Source organism: Gossypium arboreum, chromosome 7 (genome assembly GCF_025698485.1).
Source record: "Gossypium arboreum isolate Shixiya-1 chromosome 7, ASM2569848v2, whole genome shotgun sequence".
NCBI classification, from domain to species: domain Eukaryota; kingdom Viridiplantae; phylum Streptophyta; class Magnoliopsida; order Malvales; family Malvaceae; genus Gossypium; species Gossypium arboreum.
Window position 1 is genome coordinate 59,281,836 of NC_069076.1, and position 25,389 is coordinate 59,307,224.

Sequence of the window (25,389 nt, forward strand, 5' to 3'; positions counted from 1 at the left end):
AAGGGTATAAATACCAACTTCTAAAGGTCCTACAATAATAAGAAAGAATATTCAAGTAAAAAGATCAATCAAACAATCTTTGTGCCAAATATTCCATACTTTTCTTTCCTACACTTATGAGCTTCATTGCTATTCTTTTAGCTCAATTGTTTTTCTTTGTAATTGAACTTAATCTGCTAACACTTTGATCTTGTAATGATTATTTAATTGTATCTCTTTGAGAGAGTTTGTGTCTTAAGGTTTGGGTAGAAACCTTAAAAGGGAGTTTGTAATGTTAAACATTATCCTCAAAGGTTATCAATTAATGAATTTGAAAAAATTTTTAGTTTGAAAAACCAAAGCAGCGGAGTAAGCAATTGTGGTCAAACCATTTAAAATTTTTGTATTCAATTTTTTATTCTTTCTGTCTAACATCTACAAAATTTTTAAAAACCCATTCAACTTCTTTTAACAGTTTTGATTTAATTATTTGAGCTAATACAGACATTGTGACAAAATTTGATAATTCTTACAGTGAAAAGATTTATACAATGGTGTTGTGAAAGTTTATTATTGATAAAATTTTAATATTTATAATAAACTTGAATTGTGGTTGAATTCCTATACCACTACTAATGAAGCAACTTTTTTTATCCGTGATAAAATTTAATAATTTTACAATGAAAAGATTTATACATTTACAAATGGTGTTATGATTTTTATGATAAATTTATTAATATTTATAATAAATTTGAATTGCGACTAAATACTTATACAGCTGCTAATGAAGTAAGTTTTTTTTATTTTATAATAAACAAATAGATATAATTTTATGCTAATATTTTTAACTTGGAATTAAGTATTCTTTTACATTGTATAAATTTTTATTATTAATGTTGATTCAACAATCTATCTATTTCTACAAATAAATAAATTAATGTTTTATTTAATTATATAAATTTTTCTAAATCATCTTTTTCGTATGGTATCAAAAATAAGATTTAAGAATAACATTTTATAAATTCGTGTTAAATAAATATTTGAGAATTCGTTCAGGTTAAAAATTTAAAATGCGTGTTACATAAAAGTAGTATTTCTAAAAGGCTAAAGAAAAGAGTAATAAGAATATTTTGTGCCGGATCTCATATTTTTCATTTATCTAAAAGCTCCTTTCTGCATTACAGTTACGGAAAGAGAAAGTAAAGAGCGAAGGAAATTTACTTTTACGTACCAAAACTTAACAAAGGGGCGACATTACGAAACCTATTCACATCAGATACATGGTTTTCGAAGATTCAATTGACCAAAATACCCTTTGAGAGAGACAGTTTACTTACGTGTCTTTTTCTCAGGCAGCCCCGCAACCAAATATTTACGTCTCAGACCCGTTCCCTACGCTTTCGATCCCAACGTGCTTGCACCTCTCTCTTGAGGTCCCCATTTTTTTCCTGAGAATTATATTTAATATTCCTTTCATCCAAACGCTCATCAGATCACGGCCAACACTTGGTTCACCGAATTTGAATAGATCTGGAGAACGAACAGGGCGTTTGCCGCGTCGACCGAGGGAGCTCTCCGGAGTCGGTGATGGCGGCGTCGCCGGAGCATCGTGATGATTCCTCCTCCTCCTCTCCCGTAGAAGTTCCGGTCAAAAAAGAGCTAGAAATATGCGTCGATGCTAAACAGATAGATAGTGGCGGAGGCTCCCGGGAAGCCGCCAGTGGCGACAATTCCCGCGCCGAAGTTGATTTTGCATTGAATAACGGTGCTGCTGAGCCTTATAGTGCGTTGAGTTCCATTCATGATCTTCTCTTCGTTTTAGTAATCTAATTCGAAAATCGAGCGTTTTATTGCACGGTTTCTTTCTGGACTTTTCTACGATTAGCTCGGTCAAGTTTGACTTAAATTTAGACCAGATTTGACTTCCTCCGTTTTGTTATTTCTTTTTAAGCTTTCAACTTTGATTGTTTGGGAATTGTAATTACATATTATCGTAGGTGAATATTCATATGTTGTCGTTAAAATTGATGGTGTAATTTGCTATTTATTGGGTACCACATTTCTTTATTAGCTGCAATACAATGGACTACTGGCTTACGCATCTAAAGGATTTAAAATTTGAGAGTTTATTTTGGGTGTCTTTGGTGGGTTATAAGTTTAGGCTTTGAAGCCTTCCTATTGGATATTGCTTTTCTGATGTAAATGATATAAATTTTGTATATAAAGAAAAAGACATCAAGGATATGAATGTAGCACAAATATCAATGCTATGTCCGTTGGGAGAGCAGTGAAGGGGAATGAAAGGAAAAGCAACTAGGAATGGTAGGAAGAAAAGTTATGCTTTCAGCATGTTGTGTGGTTGTTGGAAAGAAAATAGAACGTCAAATAGAATTTTAATGAGTGGAAAGTTTTCATTTTTCCCCAACTGGTAAATCCTGCCTCCATTTGGATTAAACAGTATACAAAAAGTCAGTTCTTATAGTTAGGATTAGCAAAGAACTGTTGGGAAGAGTTTGCAACTCTGTCATGAGCCATAGTCCTATTTCTAAGCTTTCACCTGAATAATCTATATAACTAAGCTTAAATTTTATGATATGCTTTCTAATTGTTATGTACAAGCCTAAATTTCTTATATTTTTTACTACATTCAGGCATTGTTCACCGAAGCTTTTCTGAAGTTGGAACATTGCGTGTGGGCACTTCAAACATTGAAAAATTGGATTCAAGCCAGCCTAAATTGGTAAAATCAAAAACTGAGGCACCCAGACATCGGAGCATACTTGCTGAAGATGCAGCACAGATTTTTGACAATAAGATGTCTGCCCAAAAGAAGGTACGAAGTTTTCTGAATGCTACATGTTTTCAGGGAATGATTGCTTGATGCTGGTTGATTTAATATCGTCTCAGTTAGATAATTCTATGTTAAGAACTTGTAAATACAAAGATGCATATAATTTCTTGGGGGTAGAATTGAAGAATTGACGGTTAAAGAGGAGTTTCAAAACCATCCATTGGTTAAGGATTTTGAAGCATTTTCATGGGTCCCTGTGGTGTAGTTGTTGTACTTGTACTTGTGACATGTGAATGTGCATATGCTGCTGAATATGTTTGAAAGCTTTTGGAATATTTTATTTCATACAGTCAGGGGATGGATATGTTGAGGAGGTAATGAAAACATCTGTCATTTACCAAATAGAATTAGATACCTTGTTACACAAGAAGAGATAAAATGACCATCCTTTGGCCTTTGGTGGATCTGATCTATGTTTGAGGGGATTGGATAAGAGATGAAATGCAGAAAACTTAGAGAAATTGAAAATGATGTGGTGGAGTGGTCCTTGCATCTTATCATCTATGAAAAGTGGGCTGCATCTTTGAAGGAGAAAAAATGAATTTATATGGTAGGTTTTAAACTTAGTTGACTTTGCCAGGAGAAAAAGATGAGTTTACATGTAGGAGGTTTCAACTTTTAAACTTAGTTGATGTCTTCAGTAGTTTGTAGGATTTGATCGTTCATGTTTATTGACTAGAATAAATGTTGTTTAATTATTTTTGGGTAATCTCCATCTACACCCTTTGTAGTTTGGACCTTTCTGACATAGCACCTTGTGCTTATTTTTCTTTCGTATTTTTTTTTCTTCAAATAGGCCATTGTGGTAATATTCCATTCTTATAAAGTTAAAAAAAAAAAAAGGCCGTAAGTGTGAATTTGGGGTATTTTGGTGATTTTACCAGATGAAATTAATGGTATAATTCTGTGTGGGAGTGGGAGCTTTATCATTGGGGGCTATTTGGAGGGGGAAAAAACACAAGGGTGCTTATGAGAAAGGTCCAATGAAAGGTAACTAGTATACTGAATTTTTGTGAGTTTCCGTGGTATGTTGTTCATATAATCGTCTGAACCCGCATGTCCACATCTGTGCTTCTTACTTGAGGGGCTTTTATGAATTAGAATGTTATGAACACTTTAAAAATCATATAAATAAAATATTATAGAATGTTATAAGCACTTTAAAAATCATTAAAAATAAAATTTAATGTTCAGAACTATTATTATGTTTTATAAGAATTGTGCAAATTTGAGAAAAATTCATGACTGCAATGGCAGCTGCTTCATTCACAATTGTGATGACTGAAAAGTGATCGCTATTTAAATCCCTGGCTAGGATTATTAGCTTTTAGCACAGATACAGGCATACATTAATCTCTATCTAAATGGTTTAGCTTAATAATGGTTGGTTTCTTGAATGGTGTAAACGCTTGATCTTTTCAGATTTGTGTAAGTGGTAATATTATTATATTTATAAATCTGTGCAGCTTCAATTGTTGAACAGAATAGCTACCGTGAAAGATGATGGGACTGTGGAGTTCGAAGTGCCAGTAGATGTTGAGCCCCATGTTCTTGCTTGTGGATTAAGAGATGAACATATTGAAGTTGCTGAAGAAGAGTCACCTGAAGCAGATATTCAGTGTATTCCACCACTGCAAGTAGTGATACTTATAGTTGGCACACGTGGAGACGTGCAGCCATTTATTGCCATTGGCAAGCGCCTCCAGGTTGGGATAGTGTTTTATTATTTGGGCCTCTTTCCATTTTTGTTATTTTGTTAATGTGAATAAATTTTTCTGTTCATTTAAATTCATTAACTTTGTTGTAATCTCATGCGATTTCTGGTAGCATGCTTGTGCTTAGAAAAATGGAGCAATTTTCTTTTGAAACCAGTTAGTTGAAGACTGAATTATTACTCTTGTTTCTTCCCCCCGCCCCCACCAAAAAAAAAAAAAAATATAACCATGTAAATTATATTAGAATCAGATTCTCAGTATTTAAAGTTAAGCAAGGGAATGCTTCTTAGTCCTCACATTGACTAAGATAAACGAGATAAAAGAAATATTTTAGTCAATAGAAGGCAGCTCTGGTATGAGCAATTTGCTTATAGTCTATTGACTCTTAAATGTTGGATTTTAGTGATGATCATTTAGGGTAGTTTGTAATTGTTGAGGATCCAAGTATTGCTTGCCTTTACTAATCAATATTGCTGCGTACCAACTGGGGAGTGCTAGGCTTTGCTGAATTTCTTTTCTGCCACTGTCTTAATTCATTGCCCTGACTTAATTTTATTTTTTATTTTAAGAAATAAGATTAAGTTTTTGAAATATTTTTTGGTGTATAAGTGCAAATCAGGGTTTTATAAGCAGTACTTGTTTTTCATTTTGTTAGAATAGGTATGTGTTCTTTTTGAAACCTTGCATATTGGCAACTGTATTTATACTGCTTTTTGCTCACTTGAAATGGAAAAGAAATGTGAAAGCCTTAAGTTCAATCCTCTTTATTGCTTGTTTCAATTGTTACCACGGGAAATAATGTTTTGCATGCAGGAATATGGTCATCGTGTAAGATTGGCAACTCATTCAAATTTCAAAGAGTTTGTGCTAACTGCTGGGCTTGAGTTCTATCCATTAGGTGGAGATCCAAAAGTTCTTACGGGTTGTATGTATCTAACTTATTATCTTATGTTTTTCTGGTGTAACCTTAATGGGATTCTATTAAGATTATTTTTAGTCGGTTCCTATATGTAATTCAAATTAGGGCCTTGAATAGAATTTAATATTACCTAATTGATAGATATTCTTGATGCATATGTGCTGCGCTGAGCCCTTTTTATTTTCAATTGCTTACCACTCAACTTCAGTTAGAGTATATAGGTGTTAAGTTGAAGACTATCCACTATGCCCAAAGTAACATGTGACCTAATTATTTCCAGCAGGGTTTTTTTACTATTTCCTCACTTGACCTTTTCCCCTGAGCAGATATGGTAAAAAATAAGGGCTTTTTGCCATCAAACCCTTCTGAGATTCCTATTCAGCGAAATCAAATGAAGGAAATTATCTACTCTCTACTTCCTGCTTGCAAAGAACCTGATCCTGATTCTGGTATTCCTTTTAAGGCAGATGCAATCATTGCAAATCCTCCAGCATACGGTTAGATTTCTTCTTTTCATGCTTTAATGTGTCTCAATATACAGCTGTATGGATGTAAATACATGCTTAAGTATGCATTTATGAGTCTGTATAATGGAAATATACATGTCTAAGATTATGATGTTTTGCTTTAAAGTTAAACTTATTATGGATCTTTGATTTTGCACTCATTTCTCATGTATAGAATAAGGAACTCCAGCGATATTGAAGAAAAAATATTAGATTTACTCTTTTAGCACTCTGCTTTAGTTTCTTACACATTAGAGTTTGATGTAGTGAAAGTTTATGACTAAATCATAACTATAATGTGGAACAATTGGTGATGGTAGAGAGAAAAAGGCTGAGAGAATGCTTTTTGCATTTTATTTCTTGGTTTTCTGCATAAGCTACACAGGGAAGAAAAAAAATCTGGAAAAAGAATCACTAATTAGTCTAATTACAATATTTTCCTTAATCTTCTCCCTTAAATTCAGAAACATAATTCCTATTTATTTCCAGATTTTATGGGATTTGGTTTTTTGGAATTTGGGATCCCCTACCATCCATAATAACAACACCCCCTCAAGCTGGCTGTAGATTTAAAACAAGCCAAGCTTGTGACTGAGAACCACTGATGTGTTTTCCAAAAGCACCTTTTTTAAGATATCAAAAACCAGCGTTAATTTGACCCTACCTTTTTCTGTTTTCTCCTTTATAAAATGATGATCGATCTCTACGTGCTTGATCCTGTCATGATATACATTACTGTTCGCAACCTTGATGGATGATTGATTGGCACAGAGCATTTTCATAGGACTGTTGATTTCAACCTTTAATTCCTTTAGTACCCTTTCAAGCCATAATCCTTCACATATTCCATGTGGCATCGATGTAATTTCTGCCTCAGCGCTACTTTTAGATACTACAACCTGTTTTTTGCTTCACACGGTGACAAGATTCCCTCAACTAAAGTACAAGATTTAGAAGTTGATTGTTTATCTTTTTTTTCTTTTGAGCCTGCCGCTCTTGAAGTAGAGGCCCCTTTTAAGACTTTCTAGGAGTCATCTTTATGTATCTTAAAATTCTATCGATTGCTTCCATGTGTTCTTGTAGATCATTCATGATTTGGTATGGCACCAACTAAGAAAGCAATATCAAGTCTAGTGCATAACAAATATATCAATTTCCCAACAAGCCTCTGATATTTTCCTTTGTCAACCAGATACTTCTGTTAGATCCCAATATTTTACTTGTATGCATTGAAGCACTGGCATGTTTACATTCGAGCATTCTAGTTTCTTTTAACAAATCAAGTACATACTTTCTTTGAGAGGAAAAATAGATTTCATTCCTTGAATGTGCCATTCCATCTCTAGAAAATACATAAGTTGTCCAAGGTTCTTGACTTGGAATTCTTTTGTCATTAACTCTTTTAGACTATTAATCTCCATGATATCATTCCATGTTAAGATTATATCTGAATACAAAAGACGATTGAGAGTTTTATTGTCTCATGTATGTTTGATGAATAAAGTTTGATATGCTTGACTTTGGAAGTATCCTTGTCTCTTTATAGATTTCAGTTTAGATGCCTTGTTCTTGGTGTTCTATGTTTTGAAGCATGGTGGAATTTTCATGTACACTACTTCTATTAGATCCCCATTCAACAAAACATTCTTAATGTCAAGTTGATGTAAGGGCTAATCAAGGTTTGTGTTATGCGCCTTGGCGTAAGATCTAGTCACAGGTCTAGACGAGAAAGTATCCTTGCTTCGACCTATGGTTACTCAAAGGCAGATTCGTCTTTGACTGAACCCCCTTCCCAAACTAACGTTTGTGATAAAAAATAAAACCCCCCTTTTATTTCATATTGGCAGCCTTTTTATAAACTGTTAATTACAAAGGAAAATCCTAATCTAATTCCTAATTTAAAGTCCTAATAGAATTCCTAATTTAAAGTTTATAAGGAAATAAAAAACCTAGTAAAACTAAAACTCCCAAAGAAATTAAATAAATGTAGAATTCTAATTCCTATTCCTCCGTTGATATTGTTTTTCAATGAAAACATCTATATCATTACTCCCCTTCTTGGAGTTGAGCTTGTCCTCAAGCTCAAATTCGAGATAAGTCTTGTGAAAATTATCAATTGGTTCCCAAGTGGCATCTTCTTGAGGCATCCCGCCCATTGCACTAATAGTTCTGCCAACCCGATTAAGCCTGGTATTAATAATAGCTTATGGAGTAGGCAAGGCCTTGCCATCATATACTAAGGGCAAGTCTCCGACCGCATCTGGTTGAGGTCCCTTGTATTCTTTGAGGAAAGAAACATGAAATACATCATGTATTCTCTTGCTGTAGGTAATTCAAGGCGATAGGCCATCGATCCTATTTTGTTCAAGACTTTAAAAGGACCAAAATATTTTGGCAATAACTTGTGATGCTTTTGTTTAGTTATCGTCAATTGTCGATACTGTTGAAGCCGTAACCAAACCCAATCCCCGACTTTAAAATTCAACTCTCGTGCCCCAAATCATAAGTGGCTTTCATTCGTTCTTTGAGCTTGCAAGAGTCTATCCCGAGCATTGTGTAAAAGTGCATCCCTATCTTGTAGAGCCTTATCCATGCTTCAATCCTTGTAGAACCAAATGAATAGGAGAGAAGTCGAGGTGGATCCCTACCGCATACTAATTGGAAGGAGTGGCCTTTTAGGCGGTGTGATATGAGGTGTTGTAGCAATACTCAGCCCATGGAACCCAATCGACCCACTGTCGTGGACGATCACTAGAGAGGCATCGTAGGTACATTTCTATTGTTCGGTTAACTACCTCTGTCTGACCATCAGATTGGGGATGGTATGCTGAGGAAAAAGCGAGCTTAGAACCACTTTGACGAAATAATTCCTTCCAAAACAGGTTGAGGAAAACTTTATCACGGTCTGAAACTATGGATTCAGGCAAGCCATGAAGTCGGAATACCTCTGCTAAAAAGACGGTAGCAACAGATATAGCAGTAAATGGATGGGACAAAGGTAAAAAATAAGCGTACTTCGACAGTCTGTCCACAACCACCATAAGTACCGATTTCCCTTTTACTTTGGGTAGACCCTCCACGAAATCCATAGAAATATCAGCCCAAACATGTTGTGGTATTGGAAGAGGTTGAAGTAAACCTGGCTGTAAATTTTGCCATTTGTATGCGTTGGCATACTAAACAATGTTGCACAAATTCTGAGGTTGCAAGCTTCATTCCTTTCCAAAAAAAATCTTGGCGAAGACGATGCAATGTTTTCAATTCCCCTTCATGTGCCATAGCATGTATAGAGGAGATAAGAGTGGGAATAATTGGTGAGGTAGGTAAAAGGTACAACCTCCCTTTGAAGAAAATCAACCCATCTTGTGCAACCCAATCGGGCCCTAACTCTCTTTGTAGAATTCTTTGCTGGAGTTGTGATAATTCTGGGGAAGCTTCTATTTCTCGTCTGATGGCTTTAAGAATTTCAACTTGAGGGAATGAAACAGTCATGAGGTGTGGTAAGTCTTCGTCTTTTCTAGATAAAGCATCTGCAGCCCTGTTCAACTTCCCTGCTTTATTTTCCACTCGGAAATCAAACCCCATTAGCTTGCTGATCCAATGTTGTTGTGGAGATGTCGTAAGTCGTTGGTCTAACAAATACTTAAGACTGAAGTGATCAGTACGGATGAGGAAATGCCTTCCCCAAAGATAGGGTCGCCAATGAGTCACTGCCTTTGCCAAACCAATTAATTCACGTTCGTAGGCAGCCAACTTAAGGTGTCGATCTGCAATCTTGCAACTGAAAAAGGCAATGGGGTGTCCCTTTTGCTGTAGTACAGCTCCAAACCCGCTGTCCGAAGCATCACATTCAACCACAAATTCCTCCGCAAAGTTGGGTAATTGCAAAACTGGGGCTGCTGAAAGAGAAGTTTTTAATTGGGTGAAAGCAACATCAGCTTCCTTAGTCCAGTTGAAGGCATTTTTCTTTAGAAGAGATGTTAAGGGTGCAGCCACTTGTCCATAATTCTTGATGAATTTTCTGTAATATCCTGCCAACCCAAGAAAGCCTCGTAGAGCCTTGGTAGTTTTAGGAGTTGGCCAATCGGTGACATCTTTAATTTTAGTGTGATCAACCTCGACCCCTTCACCATGGATGACATGACCGAGGTAGGTTACCTGAGACTCTCCAAAGAAACACTAGGATTTCTTTAAGAACAACATATTATCCCGCAAGAGTTCAAAAACTAATCTTACATGATGCATATGTTCAGTCCATGTTTTGCTATAAATTAATATGTCATCAAAGAAGACTAAAACAAACTTATGCAAGTAAGGGCTAAAATGTCATTCATCAAACTCGAAATGTGGAAGGGCATTGGTAAGCCCGAATGGCATGACAAGAAACTCAAAGTGTCCATGGTGGGTTCGAAGGTCGTTTTTCCACATCAATAGTTGCCATTCTAATTTGAAAATATCCCGATCGTAAATCCAATTTTGTAAAATATTTTGCCCCATGAAGTTCGGTCCAACAATTCATCCACGACAGAATCGGATATTTGTCTTTAACAGTGCAAGCATTAAGCTCTTGATAATCGATGCAAAAACGCCATGACCTGTCATGCTTTTTTACTAATAGTACTGGAGAAGAGAATGGTGATCTACTGGGTCGAATGATTCCTTGTTGTAACATTTGGTCACACTGTTTCTCAATCTCATCCTTTTGAAAATGTGGATATCGATAAGGCCTGACTACAATTGGTCCTGTTCCTGGTTTGAGAGTTATACGATGGTTACATTTGCGGTTAGGAGGTAACCCAGACGGTTCTTGGAATAAATGCGCAAATTCTACCAGTAGCTTATCTAATACTATATTAGTTAAATCCTCGTCCTCAGATCAAGTCGAGTCGTGGAACTTCCTCCGGTCTTTGCCTTTGCCGAGTATCTTCTTCTTGTTTATCGCAAATTGCATAATTAAGGAGCTAAAATCCCATAAGATTGGACCAAGGGTACACAACCATTTAACCCCCAAAATCATATCAAACCCTCTAATGGTATTGTATAAAAATCAGCTTGAAAGTTGTCATTGGCCACAACGAATCTGATCGATTTACAAATGCCAATGCTAGGAACCCGTTCTCCGTTTGCCACACATACTTGCAACCCCCTTTTCTTTTGTATTTTCAGTCCCAATCTTGGCACTAGACCTTCGCGTAGAAAGTTATGTGTACTGCCTGAATCAATGAGAACTAACACTGTTTTTCCTGACACCTTTGCTGGTAGTTGCATAGTAGATGAATTGCAAGTTCCTCTAATGGCATGTAAGGAAATTTCAAGATCATCTACCTCATCATCTTGCTCATCTTCAATATCTGGTACTTCTATCCAAAATAGCCTTTTACATTTGTGCCCCATGGAGTAAGACTCGTCACAATTATAACACAATCCCTTAGCCCTTCTCTCCGCCATCTCTGCTCGTGTCAATCTTTTGATAAATGGTGCGAAAGAACCTATTTTGCTGTTATTCCCCATTGGTTTCGTTGTTTGTCCTCCTCCCTTTGCAAAGCTCTTAGTTGTTGGAATAATGGAATTGCTGCCAGTGTTTTGGGAAGCTGACCAGTTTAGATTGGTTTGAGATAACATCTTGGAAGAGACTTTTTGTTTCCGTTCCAAAGCTCGAGCCATATTCATTGCAACTCCAAGGTTTCCCGGTTGTTGCATCTCGATATCAATTCTAAGTTCCTCTACTAATCCGGCAGTAAAAAGGTTTACTTGTTGTCGAGGTTTAAGATCGAGAGTCCTAGCCAAGAGTGATTGAAATTGACGTTGATATTCTTCTACCGTCCCAGTTTGTCTCAAGTTTGCAAGTTCCCCAAGGGTTATTACTCATAGGTGGCCCAAACCTGACATGACAACACTCTCTAAAACGCTCCCAATCCAAATTTGCCTCCTCTTCCTCGATTTGATCAAACCACAATTGTGCTTCTCCTAAGAGATGGAATGACGCTAAGTCGACTTTGTCTTCTTCGTTGGTCCGCTGATTGCCAAAAAGTTTTCGATCTTTTAACCATCCTAAAGGATCACCAACACCATCATAAGTGGGAAATTCCATCTTGGAGTATCTTGGCACCATGCCCCCACCGTGTTGTGAATCAATTTCTTTTCTTGCCTCTCTTCTGCCTTGTTCTTCATTATTTTTTCTAAATTCTCTTTCGTTGTCTTTTGGACCGAAGAGATAAAATCGCCATCTGCTCCTCTAATGCTTGTTGCCTTGTAGCCATTTGTTCCATAAATGCCTCCACTTGGTGTCAAAGTTTTTTCGTCACCCATGACAACCGACTCGATACCAAGTTATTATGCGCCTTGGCGAAGATCTAGTCACTGTGTCTAGACGAGAAAGTATCCTTGCTTCGACCTATGGTTACTCAAAGGCAGATTCGTCTTTGACTGAACTCCTTCCCAAACTAACGTTTGTGATAAAAAATAAAACCCCCCTTTTATTTCATATTGGCAGCCTTTTTATAGGCTGTTAATTACAAAGGAAAATCCTAATCTAATTCCTAATTTAAAGTCCTAATAGAATTCCTAATTTAAAGTTTATAAGGAAATAAAAAACCTAGTAAAACTAAAACTCCCAAAGAAATTAAATAAATGTAGAATTCTAATTCCTATTCCTCCGTTGATATTGTTTTCCAATGAAAACATCTATATCAGTTTGCTTCCAAGAAGTTGATTGACTAGTAATAAAGGGAACCGATTGGTTGGCTTTGGTAAAGAAGAGTTGATGTTGTTTCAGCTGAAAAAGGTAAATAGTTAAGAGCTATATGAAAATCCACGAATATGCTTGTTTGAACGAAAGGGTAAAAGAAAAAGCATATAGGCCAAGATTGAAAATCATGTTGTTAAACAAAAAGCTCTAATACCATATTTAAGTAATAAGAGGCTTTTGCAATGGCTCCACTTGATTTATTGATAAAAACCCTCCCTTTTTAGAGGTAAATATAGTTATATAAAAATTCAAAGTACTAATTCAAAATTAAGACAATAATAATTCAAAAAAATTTTTAAACTAGGATAGTGTTAATAGCTAATTTATTTGAATGGTTCAAATCTAAGGTTACACAGTTATTTACCAAAAATTAAATTTGGACCAGACTTTTGATTTTTCTGAATTTGTGTTGGTTCCTCAATCTCCTCTTGAATTCTTTTCTTCCTAGTGTATACAATCAGGTTTTTATTGGGTTTTAAATGTGTTTCTTGTGTTTCTATTGCATGGGCTTGAGACTTATGCCTAACTTTTGACCTTGGATCCTTTGTAGGATTGGGAATGGTTAGATATTCTTGTTGGCAACTTTGGCGGTTCTATGTGGAACTCTCTAGATAAGAGTTCTTGTACTAGTTCATCACGATTCATTCGGTTATCCTAAAGCCAATGTTTCTAGTATTGGTTCACTTTTATTTGGAATAGCAAATTTGGGGTAATGTGTCATTGATCCGAATTCCTAACAAACCTTCTTGGTTTGTCTTGACCTGAGAGTTAACCAAGATGCTGATATATGTAATAAGGCTTGTTGCTTTATGTCTTGCCTTCAAGTTGAATCATCAATACAATAGCCAATCAATCCTACCATTTCCACCATCGTCAAAATTGGTTGAATGGTTTCTTGGATTAAGTTTATCCTAATGAGTAATATTAATCATTAATAAATTTGCTTAAAGAACGTAACCTCCATGGTGTTCTAATATTTGCAGGTAATGTGAGAATAACACTTGTATCCTTTTTGGTTTGGAGAATACTTGACAAAAGTACACTTGATGGCTCTAGGATCTAGTTTACCCTAGTGATGTTTGTGAATATGGATAGAAGCTAAGCACCTAAATATCTTGAAAGGAATGGTTGACATAAAGAATGTATTTGGAAAAGATTTAAGCAACACTTGACAATGAGTTTGAAATTTTAGAGTTTTAGAGGGCATTCTATTGATTAGACATATGGATGTGAGAATGGCTTCCCCCTAGAAATTGTTGGTGCATGAGATAATAACATGAGGGCCCTTGCAATCTCAAGCAAGTGCTTATTTTTCCTCTCATTAAAGTCATTTTGTTGGGGTGTGTCTATGCATGGGCCTTGGTGGAGACTTTACCTTCATTTGTTAGATAATACCTTGGGTTGGTTTTGAGGTATTCCTTAGAATTGTCAGTTCTTAGGACTTGTAGCTTTGTTTGAAAATTTTGAAAATTTGTCCTACCTTAGGTTTTGGTTTACTAGGAATACCCATGTAGCTCTAGTTTGATTGTCCAAAAAGGAAACAAACCAATGGGAGCAAGTAATAGTTCTTACCCTAAGTGGTCCCCACACATCATTATGGATTATCGAGAAAGGTTTAGATGGCTTATATGACTGACTAGGATAGATATTTCGTGTATGTATGGAGAGTTGACAAATCTCATTGAAATGCACATGGTCTTTTATTCATAAAGAAAGAAGGAAATAGCTTCTCAAAATACTCAAAATTTGGATGTCCTAGTCTATATCTCCATCTCATAACAAGGTTATTGTATGAGGGATTGACCCATAAGACACTTGGGCATGGTTGGCTTTATCCTTTGGCTATCAAATCTTTTGAGAAGATACAAATTGAAGCACAATTCAACATTGCCAATAGTCCTTCCCGAGTTCAAATCTTGAAACTCACACAAGTTTTGAAAAAAAAATAGTAACAATTTCTTTTTTCTTCTAAATTTTCTTATGGACAAAATATTACAATCTAGATTTGGAACAAAAAGGACCAAATTGTGGGTTAGGACCTAAAATTTAACAAAACTTGTTGTAACTACATTGTGAGAGATCAATATGTTATCCTTATTGTTAGATTCTCATAACATGGGTTTAAAGATTCAAATTAGGTCTTATCACTTGTTATATAGTCAATTGGTCCCGAATCAACAATCTAATCACTTAACTTCCCTTTTTGGCATTGAAGTCATACAAATCATTACTATTATGAGCCAACGATGTGATTCTAGATGCAAAGGAAAGAGCAGGGGTTGAAATTTGAGCCTAATTGATGTACTTTTGGAGTATTCCAACTGTTCTTTGCTGAATGCCAAGGACTCAACTGTTGGAGAGTTCCCTATGGGTACCTTTATTATCTTTGTTGTTATTGTGGCATGATGGCTTCTAACCCACATATTTCCTATGATTTTTTCAACAATTGTCTTATGGCTTGTTTGTTTGCAATGATGACACCATGGTGATAAGCTAAGTATCATGGGATGCTAAGGCAGAGGCTTTTGCCAATTTGTTAGATGTGTTCTCCCATCATGACTTTCATCTTGCTCTCTTCTCCGTGAACTTCTGAAAGTGCTTCATGAATACTTGGTAGTAGTTTCTGTCTCGTGATCCTCCCTTAGACATCATCTAAGTTCTTGTTGAGCCCAACTAGGCACATATAAATCGATTTTCTTCCCACAATCTTCTTGCATTAAAATTCACCATCCAGGTAACTCCATTCAATTTCCTCATAAATATGAATTTGTTACTAGTATTTATAGTATTGAAGTATTCAGTCATTGGCATTTCTCCTTGTTTTAAGTCGTGAAGGAGATTTTAAGACTTCAAACAAAACTGACTTATTTTCATTATTGGCACTAATTTCTTTAACTACATCCCTAATGTCTTTGGCAGTTTCATAAGAAGAAAATTTTCACCAATTTCATTGTTCGTGGAATTAATCAACCATGACATGATTGTATTATTTAGACTAAGCTACAAAAATAGTCACCTAACTATTAGCGTGTTTTTATTTTGATCATTTAGGTTTAAAAATTATTATTTTAGTCGCTAATGTTATCGAAATTTAATATTTTGATCACTCCTTTAAATCACCAACGGTGACCTTTTTTATTTGTATAATACCAAATTTAGCTCTGTAATGTTTACTGATTCTATTAAATTAGCTCTAAGTCTAAAAATTCAACAAATCTAGTTCTCAACTTTACTTATTTCATCAATTTAGTTTTGATTATTAAAGGTTTAAAAAACTTCAAAAATATAAAAAAAAAATGAAAGTTCATTTTTCGATAAAAATACATAAGATTTTATAAAATACATATAAAATATTTATAAATAGATGAATATATATATTTTATCATTTCCTTATATGAAATTTATTTATTAAAATAATAATTTTATAAATAAAACAATTTCAAGGGTAAAACCATGAAGAAGACTTATGCGGATACAACTTTTCTCTTTTTTTCAATATTACTGACCACCATGTTCAGGTTAGGTCTAAAACTACAGCCTGAGGTCTAAAAGGGTGAGAATCAATGTCTTTAAGTTGTTTGGAACAAGTTTGTTGTTTTTGAAGTTGTACTTGAGGATGGGCATGTTTAAGGATATATAGGTGAGGATGAGGTCTTGGAGACTAGTAGGTGGAAGGCTACGCTGGTAGCTCCACAATTTATTCCTAGTTCATGGCACAATGATGATATGAAATCGAGAAGTTTCAAAGTAAAAATTATTGGCGCCCATGGTTGTGGTTAAAGGCAGATCTAGTGCTCGGCAAACTTGATGAGGACTAAGGAATAAGGCCAGGTGTATAGTACAATTTATTATTTACAAAATAAACTAAAATAAAAAGGAAAAAGTTTGAATCTAGTGTAAGTCTTGTTTGTGGGTTTTAAAAAAAAATTTATTTATAAAATTATTATTTTAATAAATAAATTTCATGTTAGAAAAAGAAAAGAAAAATCGATATTCATTTATTTATAATTTTGTATGTATTTTATAAAAACTTATTTATGTTTATTGAAAATGATTTTTATTTTTAAAGTTTTTAATTTTTAATTTTAAAATTTTAAGAAGACTAAATTGATAAAATGTATAAGGTTGAGGGCTAAATTTATTGAATTTTTAGAATTGGAATTAAATTGGTAGAATCTGTAAACATTGAAGGGTTAAATTTGTTATTATAGCAATAAAAAGAGAACACCCTTAGTGCTTTAATGGAGTGGTCAAAAATTAAAGCTTTAGTGATTAAAATAAAAATGCTTAAACCAAAATAGAAACATGCTAATAGTTAGGTGACTATTTTTATAGTTTACCCTATCATTTAAAGTCTTTCATGCCATAAATCAGGGATCAAACCTATGAGGAGAATAGCTGCTTTGGTGATAAAATCGTCCGTTCCTATGCTGCAAGTAAACATCATCACTGATTGGCTCTAGGTTTGTGGCTGGTGATAAGCTCTAAGTTCATTTTGGATCCTCTTATTGGTGTTTTGTTGACAGGATCTTGGCTGGATGTGACTTTGGAATAAGTGGGCGAGCTTCTCCTTTCGTTTGCCATGAGAACTTACTAGATAAGAGGAATTTACGGGAAAAAAATAGAGGGATTTGGCTTTAGAAAAAAAAAAAGCTTTGATACCATGATATAATTGAGAAAAAAAGGCTGAGAGAATGTTATCTGTATTTTATTTCTTTATTAATTGCATAAGCTAGACAGCCTTATTTATAGTACTGAGAGGAAGAAAAAAATCTGGAAACAAGAACCACTAGTTAGTTAATTACCAAAACGTCCTTGATCTTCTACCTTAAAATCAGAAACACAATTTCCTGATTTATTGGGATCTGATTTATGACATTTGGGAATCCCCTAGCATCCATAATAACAACAATGCTGTTCAGGTAAAGAATATGCTGCAAAGGGCTAAATCATAGCTATGGTGTTTCGTGAATTATTGGTAGTGCTTACAGAGCAGTTATCCTTACTCTATTTCAAACTCTAAAAGGCTAGAATGTACAGAATTTCCTATTAGAATCTTTATTCAGTGATCTTGCTGGAGACTTAACTTTGCATGGATATGTTAATACTTTTTACTTCCTCTCTCCCATGGTTGTTGGAATGAGTAATTATGAGATAAAGAGTCAATCTTGTTGAATGATTTGGATAATTTGTAGCATTTGCTAGGTTTTATATCAATAAGTTTTGATTTGAATTTCATCTCTATAAATTTATTCATAAAGGGATGATGATTTGTATCCAAATCCAGTATAAGAAAAGTGGCCTTGACATGGTGGCGAATTTCACTGTAGTACCTTACGGGATCAAAAACGTACAAGGGTGGGGAGTTGCTTCTCCTTTTATATTTATTGCTTTAGCAAGATAAATGGTGGTTTCAACTTTAATGCTGAATTTGTTTATTTATGTTGAAATATGTATATATTTTAAATTTATTTAGTTAGATAAATCTTATTAAGGTAGATAAGTTTTATTCATATTTTATTTTATCTTTTAGTAGTTTATTAGAATAAGGAACTATTTTCCCTCATGTTTTAGTAGTTTATTAGAATAAGGAAATTATTTTCCTAATTAGTATTAGGACACCTTTCTAATAAATATCTTAAATAGTAAAAATTAGGATGTCCAAGCCTATAATGCCAAATCATAACCTTATCAAAACTAAAGGTAGAATTTAAACATAAATTAGTTGTTGGTTGACTTAGATGGTCATCGTCAAGGTAAATTCCACCAAATTCATCACCAAGAATTCGACCCGCAAGATCTTGTCAAAAGTCCAGGTAAAACTCATAATCCAACCAATGAATTTTCTGATTTAGATATTCCAATTGCTAAAAGAAAAGGTGTTAGAAATGTTGTCAAATATCCCATGTCTAACTCTGTGTCCTATAAAGCCTTGTCTTCGATATTCTCAACCTTTGTTTCATGTCTCGATACTGTGAAATACCCAAAAATGTGAAAGATGTTTTACAAGTTCTTGAGTGGAAGGAGGCTATTTTAGAGGAGATTTGCGCTATTGAAAAAACAGGTACATGGGAAACAGTGGAATTACCTGTAGGGAAAAAAACTGTAGGCTGTAAATGGGTGTTCACAACCAAATTCAAACCGGATGAATCTTTAGATAGATACAGAGCCCGACTGCTGGTTAAAGGGTACACTCAAATATACAGGATAAATTATTTTGAAACATTTTCTCCAGTAGCCAAATTAAATTCTGTTAGAATTCTTTTATCAATTGCTATTAATCTTGATTGGTCCTTACAACAGCTAGATGTGAAGAATGCTTTCCTAAATGGAAAACTTGAAGAAGAAGTTTATATGAATCCTACTCCAGGTTTTGAAGAAAAATTTGGAACTCGAATATGTAAGCTCAAGAAATCTTTGTATGGTCTAAAGCAGTCTCCTCGAGCTTGGTTTGAACGGTTCACTTAAGTTGTTAAAAAACAAGGTTACAAGTGCAAGCTGATCACACAATGTTTTATCGACACTCACAAAGAGGTAGAATAGCAGTTATTATAGTTTATGTCGATGATATCATTCTTACAGGAGATGATGTGGATGAAATATGGCGTCTCAAGGAGCATCTAGCATTGGAGTTTGAGATCGAAGACTTGGGTCCTTTGAAATACTTTCTTAGAATGGAAGTTGCTCGATCAGAGAAGGGTCTTGTGGTCTCTCAAAAAAAATATGTGATTGATCTTTTAAAAGAGGCTGGGATGAGTGGTTGTCGCCCAGCTGACACACCAATTGATCCAAATGTAAAATTCAGAAATAAAGAAGGTCGATTAGTTGATAAAGGGCAGTACCAAAGATTAGTTGGTAAGTTAATTTACTTATCACATATATGGCCAGACATAGCTTTTGCAGTGAGCTTAGTGAGTCAATTTATGCACTCCCCAATGGAGGAACATGAAGAAGCAGTGTTTCGAATTCTAAGATACTTGAAGAGTTTACCTGGAAAGGGGTTATTCTTCAAGAAATCCGAACAAAGAGGAATTGAAGCTTATACAGATGTAGATTGGGCAGGCTCAATAACAGATACATCAGGATATTGTACATTTGTTTGGGGAAACCTTGTGACTTGGCGAAGCAAAAAACAAAGTGTTGTAGTAAGAAGTAGTGCAAAGGCTGTGTTTAGATCAATGGCTCAAGGAATTCGTGTAATGATGTGGTTAAAAAGAATTATGGAAGAATTGAGGAAACCAATAACTTCACCAATGACGTTGTACTGTGATAGCAAAATTGCCATTAGTATTGCTCACAACCCAGTCCAGTATGACAGAACTAAACATGTTGAGATTGATAGACACTTTATCAAGAAGAAGATTGAAGAAGGCTAAGTGTGCATGCCGTTTGTTCCTTCAAAACAACAGATTGCTGACATATTCACCGAAGGGCTCTCTAGGACGAGTTTTGATTTTCTTGTAAGCAAGTTGGGCATGATTGATATATATGCACCAACTTGAGGGAGTGTGTTAAAATATGTATATATTTTAAATTTATTTAGTTAGATAAATCTTATTTAGGTAGATAAGTTTTATTCATATTCTAAGAATATTTTATTTTATCTTTTAGTAGTTTATTAGAATAAGGGAACTATTTTCCTCATGTTTTAGTGGTATATTAGAATAAGAGAATTATTTTTCCAATTAGGATTAGGACTCTTTTCTCTATTTGAGTTCAGTTCTTTAGTTAATAAAAATAGAACAGTTTTATTAAATACTTTCTTGAAAACTTTCAATTTTTTTATTTGCATTTGAGAGACGAGTTTGATGGGAAAATGTCTTGTAATTTCTCTTACCATCATCTATAATTTTATTGTTTTCAAAATAGAGGTATTTTATTCATGTTTGTATTTACTGGTTCGATATTCTGATAGAAGCTTTGGCAATTATCTTTAGGGCATACCCATGTGGCAGAAGCACTAAAAGTACCAGTTCATATATTTTTCACTATGCCATGGACGTAAGTCTTGTTTGCGTAGTGTTATCTATAGCTGAGTTGGATTTTGCTTTGACATCTCAAAATCTAGCAGTTTACAAGCTTGTCATTTCTTGTTTTGCATAAGTCTGTTGTTCTATTACATGGTTTAATGGGCACTCTCAGACTGCTTTGCACAATTCATTATTGTTCCTCCAGGCCAACAAGTGAATTTCCGCATCCTTTGTCCCGTGTGAAGCAACCTGCTGGATATCGAGTGAGCTCTGTCAAGTTTATTCATATATCTTTTTATGTATTTTTCTTTATACTTTCTTATCTTGTTTGTTTTTGTTTGCTGCAGCTTTCATATCAGATTGTTGACTCAATGATTTGGCTTGGGATACGGGACATGATCAATGATGTTAGAAAGAAAAAGCTGAAGCTACGACCAGTCACATATTTGAGTGGTTCCCAAGGCTCTGATTCCGATGTGCCACATGGATATATTTGGAGTCCACACCTTGTTCCTAAACCAAAAGGTGGTTGGCTTAGAATCTAGTTGCAGAGTCTAGAACTTAAAAAGATATAACCGTGGGCTTTCATTTACACTTGGAGTTTGTCTTTGTGAATATGTAGATGTTGTAGTTTCAGTTCATATCCTTGCTAGCTTTGTAATAAAGCATGAGAATATTTCTTTAAATAAAATAATAAAATGTATAATGACTTAACATGGCAAGGATTTCTCAAATGGAACGATAACAAATATTTTTCTCCTTCAGATTGGGGACCTAAGATTGACGTTGTAGGATTTTGCTTTCTTGATCTTGCAACAAATTATGAACCCCCAGAATCACTTGTAAAGTGGCTTGAAGCTGGTGCTGAGCCTATTTATATTGGATTTGGTAGCCTTGTGAGTTTGTTTTCTTTTCTTATCATTACTACTATATCTTTCTTTTGCTTCTTAGTTTATTTTCTTATGTCAAGTCGTCATTGCTTGTTAATCCCCTTTTAAGTGTCAGATATCTCTAGCAGTATTTATGTGAGAATTTAACTTTTTTCTTTGCATTCTCAAATTATTTTAGCAGTATAGAAAAAATGGTTCGAGTCAAATGCTGGTTTTCCTGTTATAAAATAACCTTCTGTCGATGTTCTGAGAGAATATGACTGTTCCCATTCTGTTAAGCATAGGATTTACTAATGACTTCTTTTCATACAAATTTTGTATTTGTGTTGCTAAGATAAAGCCAAGCCTGATGAATGCAATAATAATGCACTTTTTTCATCTTTCTCATTAGGGCAGAGATTCATTACATTGACCAGGAAAGTAGACTAGTTTGAACCTTAATACAGTGTGTGAATCAAAGTTAAGTAGGTTGCTATGAGATATTGTTCTCACTTGTCATGATATAGCTGCTTTTTATTTTCATGAAAATATATGTCCTTTTGAACTATCTCTTCTATCATTTCAGCCTGTTCAAGAACCTGAAAGAATGACCCAAATAATCGTGAATGCATTGGAGCAAACAGGACAGAGAGGTATCATTAATAAAGGCTGGGGTGGCCTTGGGAATTGTAAGTTACTTTTCTTCTACTTTTGGATCTTTAAATGTTTCTTATCAACCTAACATATTTTCTTAGTTGTTTTTCATTTATTTTAGTGGCAGAACCCAAGGACTTTGTGTACATATTGGACAATGTCCCTCATGATTGGCTATTTTTGCGATGCAAGGCCGTGGTGAGTCGATAAATTACAGGGTAGCATGTGTCTGAGGATTCTTTCCTGTTATATCTTTGTAGCTTCTTTACACATAAACCGCAGGTCTACAATGTATGGGTTATAACTCCTGGCCTGACCTCTTTTCACTGGGATGGGCTCGGAATGCTGGGTCAATAACTTGGACACAGCTTATCTAGGTCTTACAAGTTCCACATTTAAGGTTTCAGATTTGCAAATCCCTTTCCCCTCCCTCTAGTCTAGAAGAAAAGAGGGGGAAATTTTACTAAATAGTTTGACTTAATTATCACTTTGGCTCTGCTTGGAATGACATTGGTTGTCATTACTTTTGGAAGAACACTTATCTTTTATGGTGTCATTCTTTGATGGGATGGTTACTCTATTGGCAAGGAGTTCCTTATGTTTTATCTTAAGCAATTATGAACTTTAGATGATCCAACCTTTTTTATTGTTGGAAGAAACAGATGCAAAAATGTGTTGTCAATACTTAACATTTTGACATCATGATCTGTTATGTGGTCTTTGTTTAAAAAAGGTGGAAAAAAGAAAAAGGTGAAACATGACATCTCGGAAATCAAAATATGCATATCTAAGGTATGGTGAATGCTCGATTCTGTGATGGTATGCCAAAGAAGTTTGGCATATATGGCTAGGTGAAGTTGGGAAAATGATTAAAGGAGAAGCCAAGTATGCTATTAACACAATTTAATAAACTAAGTTGCAGAATAGGCATGTATCTGGCAATATAACATGCTTGTGAGATACAAGGATGTGCAAGTTCTTAATCATGCCAATTAACTTTCGAATTTTCATCTTTCCTTGCCTCCTCAGAATAGTTTCTCTTGAATGTTCATGGCCTAACAAATATTTGTTTGACTTGCTTTCAGGTTCATCATGGAGGTGCTGGAACAACTGCTGCTGGTCTTAAAGCTGCGGTAAGGACAAATATTTTGATCCTTGTGGTTATTTACGTGCTTGTAGTTCTGTGACTATGTGCTTACATTGTTTTGCCTGCAAAAAATTTGGTGCCTTTGGTTTCATTTCATGTCCATCTGCTTTCTGTTCCACACATTTTGTCGTAAATTTTAGTGCCCGACTACCATTGTACCGTTCTTTGGTGATCAACCTTTCTGGGGAGAGCGGGTGCATGCCAGAGGAGTGGGACCTCCGCCCATCCCAGTTGACGAATTCTCACTTCCCAAGTTGGTTGGTGCAATAAAATTCATGCTAGATCCAAAGGTAATTATGAATTTGAGATGCCTGACTTAGTTCAGTTTATATTCGCTTTGGCATTTTATGGTTAACAGGCTTGCTGAGATGTGGATTTATCATCTTGTTCCTTTATGATGATCTCAAGGAATATATATGGAAGTTGGCCAAACTTGTAGTGTGATGATTTATTGAGGACATTGAAAACTTTCGCAATGAAATATGTCAGGTGAAGGAGAAGGCCAAAGAACTTGCCAAGGCAATGGAGAATGAGGATGGGGTGACTGGAGCAGTAAAAGCATTTCTTAAGCATCTTAATCACAAGAAGCCGGAGAGCAAGCCATCACCGGTGCAATCCGGTCTATTCTCCATCAGTAGATGTTTCAGATGTTCGTGAATCTTGTATGTATGCTTGTGTCTTCCTCGTTGTGCGTGTCATGCAGTGTCCATGGTGTTTTCTTTCCTAATCTGAAACCCAACATTCATGAAACCGTCCCTCTTTTCATATCCCCATTCCAGCTGCAATTGTTTTAACAGTCGAGACACGTTTAGTGTGAAACACAAAATTTCATTCGTCTCCAAGGTAGAAGGCCCATTGTTTTTAGTCTTTGAGCTACAATCTATGTAGGTTTGAGTCTTCCATTCATCTTTTAAAAACATGACGCCATTCCTGTTTCGTATGCTTGAAATAAGTATTACTCAAAATTGTGATATTTATTTCGGATTTGTTATGAGGTAATTATTTATAAAAATACAAGTTGACTAAATATTTAAAACAATCTATAGCCCTTTCTCAACTCATTAATAGGAATATAATACATTTTAGCGTATTCAGATTCATATATACCTATTTTAGTAATAACATATATGTTAATTAAGTTAAGACTCAATCAAGATAATATTATCATTTTTTCTTATTTGTTTTCCTTTTCCTTTCAATATGGGTTTCTTTTTCAACAGATATTTTATATTTAATAATTTTAGTAATATTTCATTATTTTTAATTTTTATTAAAATAATGTTATAATATGTTGATATGATCAGGTTGTTTATTGATAAATATTTTCTTTATTAAAATCATTGGAATTATTAAATATTGATTTATTTTAATAAATTTATCGATTTTATTGACACAACTTTGATACAAATTTCATAACCCCACAAAGCAACTGGCATACGGGTACAGTAACGAAAATATTTTCTAAAATGATCATAGGAAATTACTCTCACAAGCAGTAATATGTGAATATTTTTCTAATTTGAAACACACTTTTAACCTTAGTTCTTAAATTTTAATTCACTTCACCACTTTAAACAAAGAGATGAACCAAGAATTTGATCGAAATATGGCATTTGGGTTTGCACATTCTCGCGATCTCTAAATATGATTTTTTGTATTAAATGTATATAAACGAAAATATGGAAGAAAAAAAAAGACTAAAAAGATCACATAGGACAAAAATGTCGTATATAAAATAAAAATAAAAATGCATTTAATCAACTGAAAGACAATGCAATTAATTAATAAGATAATATTAGTCTCATATCCAATTCAAAAATTTAGAATATTTTTCTACATGAATAGTGCTATACTTTTAGTTCATTGCACAATTACATATATGTTATTACTTTCATGATTTTGATTCGCTTTTTAAAATGCCAAAACATATCATCCATCGTTAATAAACTAAAGGCAAAATTCGACAAAAAGTTAAAGTAAATATACTCGAAATCATATCAGTTCCTTCAATTAGCAATTCCTTCACTCGCA

At 34.5% G+C, this 25,389-nt stretch overlaps 1 protein-coding gene across 2 annotated transcripts; it reads left to right on the forward strand.

Moving 5' to 3' along the window:
- Window positions 1–1,308: 1,308 nt before the first annotated feature.
- On the forward strand, window positions 1,309–24,397 carry LOC108489095 (sterol 3-beta-glucosyltransferase UGT80A2). Of its 2 annotated transcripts, XM_017793375.2 has the most exons (14): window positions 1,309–1,762; window positions 2,631–2,812; window positions 4,297–4,536; window positions 5,359–5,470; window positions 5,791–5,961; window positions 20,656–20,719; window positions 20,894–20,951; window positions 21,036–21,213; window positions 21,454–21,584; window positions 22,144–22,246; window positions 22,333–22,409; window positions 23,297–23,344; window positions 23,499–23,648; window positions 23,848–24,397. In XM_017793375.2, the coding sequence occupies exons 1-14, from the start codon at window positions 1,567–1,569 to the stop codon at window positions 24,013–24,015; spliced, it is 1,878 nt and encodes a 625-aa protein (XP_017648864.1). In that variant the 5' UTR covers window positions 1,309–1,566; the 3' UTR covers window positions 24,016–24,397. The 2 variants fall into 2 exon arrangements, with proteins under 2 accessions (XP_017648864.1, XP_017648873.1); XM_017793384.2 differs by lacking the exon at window positions 1,309–1,762 and having other exon boundaries at window positions 4,314–4,536.
- The last annotated feature ends 992 nt before the right edge of the window (window positions 24,398–25,389 follow it).